The following is a 2684-nucleotide window of genomic DNA, read 5'->3' as shown; positions in this document are numbered from 1 at the left end:
TAATTATGAATATCCGGATCAACTTATATATATATATATATATATTATCAACTAATTCTTCAAGATTTTAAAATTAATAATTATATAAGATTCTAATAATTATAAAATTTATGGTATTTAAATTGATAATATTTGACAAATAAATTTAAAATTTGACTAATTAATTTATATTTTTTAAGATTTTATAAAGTGTTAATTGACAAGCAAAACTAATGTGAATATGTAAACAAAATGCTCAACGAAAGCTTTGCTATGAACTCAAATAAATGGACACCTCTAGGCTTACTAAGAAGGTTTCTAGGATTCTAATCTAATACTCCTGAACTCATATCAGCAAATTTAAAGAGTGTAATGATATTTAGAGAATAAACTCAGAATTTGATTTGTTAAATTATACTTTTCAAGATTTGATGGAATGTTAATTGACAAGCAAAACGAATGCAAAACGAATGTGAATATGTAAACAAGATGCTCAACGAAAGCTTTGCTATGAACTCAAATAAATGAACACCTCTAGGCTTACTGTGAAGTATCTAGAATTCTGATCCAATACTCCTGAACTTATATCAGCAAATTTAAAGATTGGTGATGCAGATGCAGCCTTACTAAACAGACAATAGTGTAGCTATATAGGGACAATTTTTTTAATATTTTTTATATTAAAATATTAATATAATAGTTTGTTGAATGGTTAATACATGGAAGTTATTATTGTTGATTTATATTTTAATATTATATATAATATATATGTCCAGCTCATTACATTAGATTTTTTTCCTTTTTTTTTTCTTCCCCTAATTGATCGAGTCATTTTTTTCTTTTGAGTTATTCCCTGTCTCTCTATCGTATGCAAATTTTTGGTCAAGACTTTAAATACAATTAAATAATTATTTTTTTTGCCTTTTACTTTAGATAAATTTTCTTTTATCTTTTTTATTTGTTTTATTGTTTAATTGTAGTTTTATTTTTTTATAATTAAAATTAAAAATATTAGAATTTATTATAATTTAAGATTTTTGATATAAATATATTCAAAATAAATATTTGAATCTGTTAATTTAATCAATTAAATATTTATTTTTTATTATAAGAAAATAAATTAATGTTGTTAAGAATAGATTGCAAAATAGAATATAAGATAAATGACAGTTTAGTTGTATATATTAAAAAATATCTTAAATAAAATTGGTAATAAAGTTATTATGAAATGATTTTAAAATATAAAAACTTAAGAGAAGAATTATAATATAATTTTTTTATTTTAAAATTAATTTTACTTATATATTTTAAATTGATTTTTAATATATATTTATATAATATAATATTTATTAATAATTTGCTATTTTATTTAAAAAATTATGGCTCAGTCGCTGTAAATAGAGATAGTTGCAAAAGTCTACGCTAAACAAAGAAAAATCGATATGCTTTCTTGGACTCCATATGATAATAGATGCATGCAATCCTGCAAAAAATTACTCCTAAGAAATCGAAAATTGGGATACACCCCCCATTTTATCTCCGAGTGGAAAAAAATACATGCTCTTCTTGATGATAGCAATTGCAATTTGTGAAGGTACAACACTAAATATATCCTCAAAAGAAGTTTCTCAAGACATAAGATAGGTGAAAATTCTGCCAAACTGAAATTGCCGATGCATTGATCTGGAGAAAAAATGACCAACGTAGATAAGACCCACATTTCTGTCTGGTTATGACTTCCAGAAATTCACTCAATCTATGTAGTCACTGGTTGCTTCTGAGCAAATGCAATGCCTTTCTCAATGCTGGCCTTCAGTTCAGGCTTGAGAGCTTCCAGTGCCTTCTGTTCATACTCAGTCAGCCCTTGGAGGTCAGATGAAATGATAGCTTCGACCCCCTTCCTTCCAAGTTTTACCCTTGATGCGAAGAATGGAAGCTCAGTAAGATCTGATTGCACAAATGAGCACTCATAGACATCAGCATCACCATCCAATGCGCGAAGAGAAGATTCAACAAATCTGGCTGCAGCATATGCCATTGACAGGGTAGCAGACCCTGCCCCTTCCTTTGCCTCCACAACTTCTGTCCCAGCATTCTGGATCCTTACAGTTAGCTCTTGCACTTCCTCATCATTGAAACTAACTGGGGGTCTCGTCTTTGATAGGAGGGGAAGAATGGTTTTTCCAGCGTGCCCCCCTACTACTGGTACATCCACATCGATAAGCTTGAGATTCTTCTTCTGAGCAACAAATGTGTTTGCCCTAACAACATCAAGTGTTGTAACACCAAAGAGCTTCTTTGGATCATACACACCTTTCTGCTTCAAAACTTCAGCTGCAATTGGCAATGTAGAGTTGACTGGATTGCTGATAATGTGTATAAAAGCATCAGGGCAGTTATCAGCAACAGCCTCAACCAACGTCTTTACTATGTTGGCATTGATGCTGAAGAGGTCATCGCGGGTCATACCAGGCTTCCTTGGAACCCCAGCTGGAATGACAACAACATCAACACCCTTCAAAGAATTGGGTAATTCAGAAGATCCTGTGAAACCCAAGACTTGTGCAGGGGTGTTACAGTGACTGAGATCAGCAGCAACTCCCTTGACATTTGCTATATCATAGATGTGCAGGGCCGAAATCAATGGGGACATCTTAACTAGAAGTGCTAAAGGCTGACCTATCCCTCCAGCAGCTCCAAGAATT

General features: G+C 31.3%; 1 protein-coding gene across 1 annotated transcript; it reads right to left on the bottom strand.

Annotated features, from left to right (window-relative positions):
* Positions 1 to 1583: 1583 nt before the first annotated feature.
* LOC105120290 (malate dehydrogenase, chloroplastic) lies at positions 1584 to 2680 on the bottom strand (the record flags this gene model as incomplete). The annotated part of the gene is made up of 1 exon (XM_011018461.1): positions 1584 to 2680. A coding segment is annotated over one exon (945 nt), but the record flags the coding sequence as incomplete, so codon positions are not given.
* Positions 2681 to 2684: the final 4 nt, after the last annotated feature.

The sequence above is a fragment of the Populus euphratica genome, unplaced genomic scaffold, assembly GCF_000495115.2.
Source record: "Populus euphratica unplaced genomic scaffold, PopEup_1.0 scaffold6601.1, whole genome shotgun sequence".
NCBI lineage: Eukaryota > Viridiplantae > Streptophyta > Magnoliopsida > Malpighiales > Salicaceae > Populus > Populus euphratica.
Note: the sequence above shows the minus strand (reverse complement) of the source record. Positions and strands in the feature narration are given on the sequence as shown.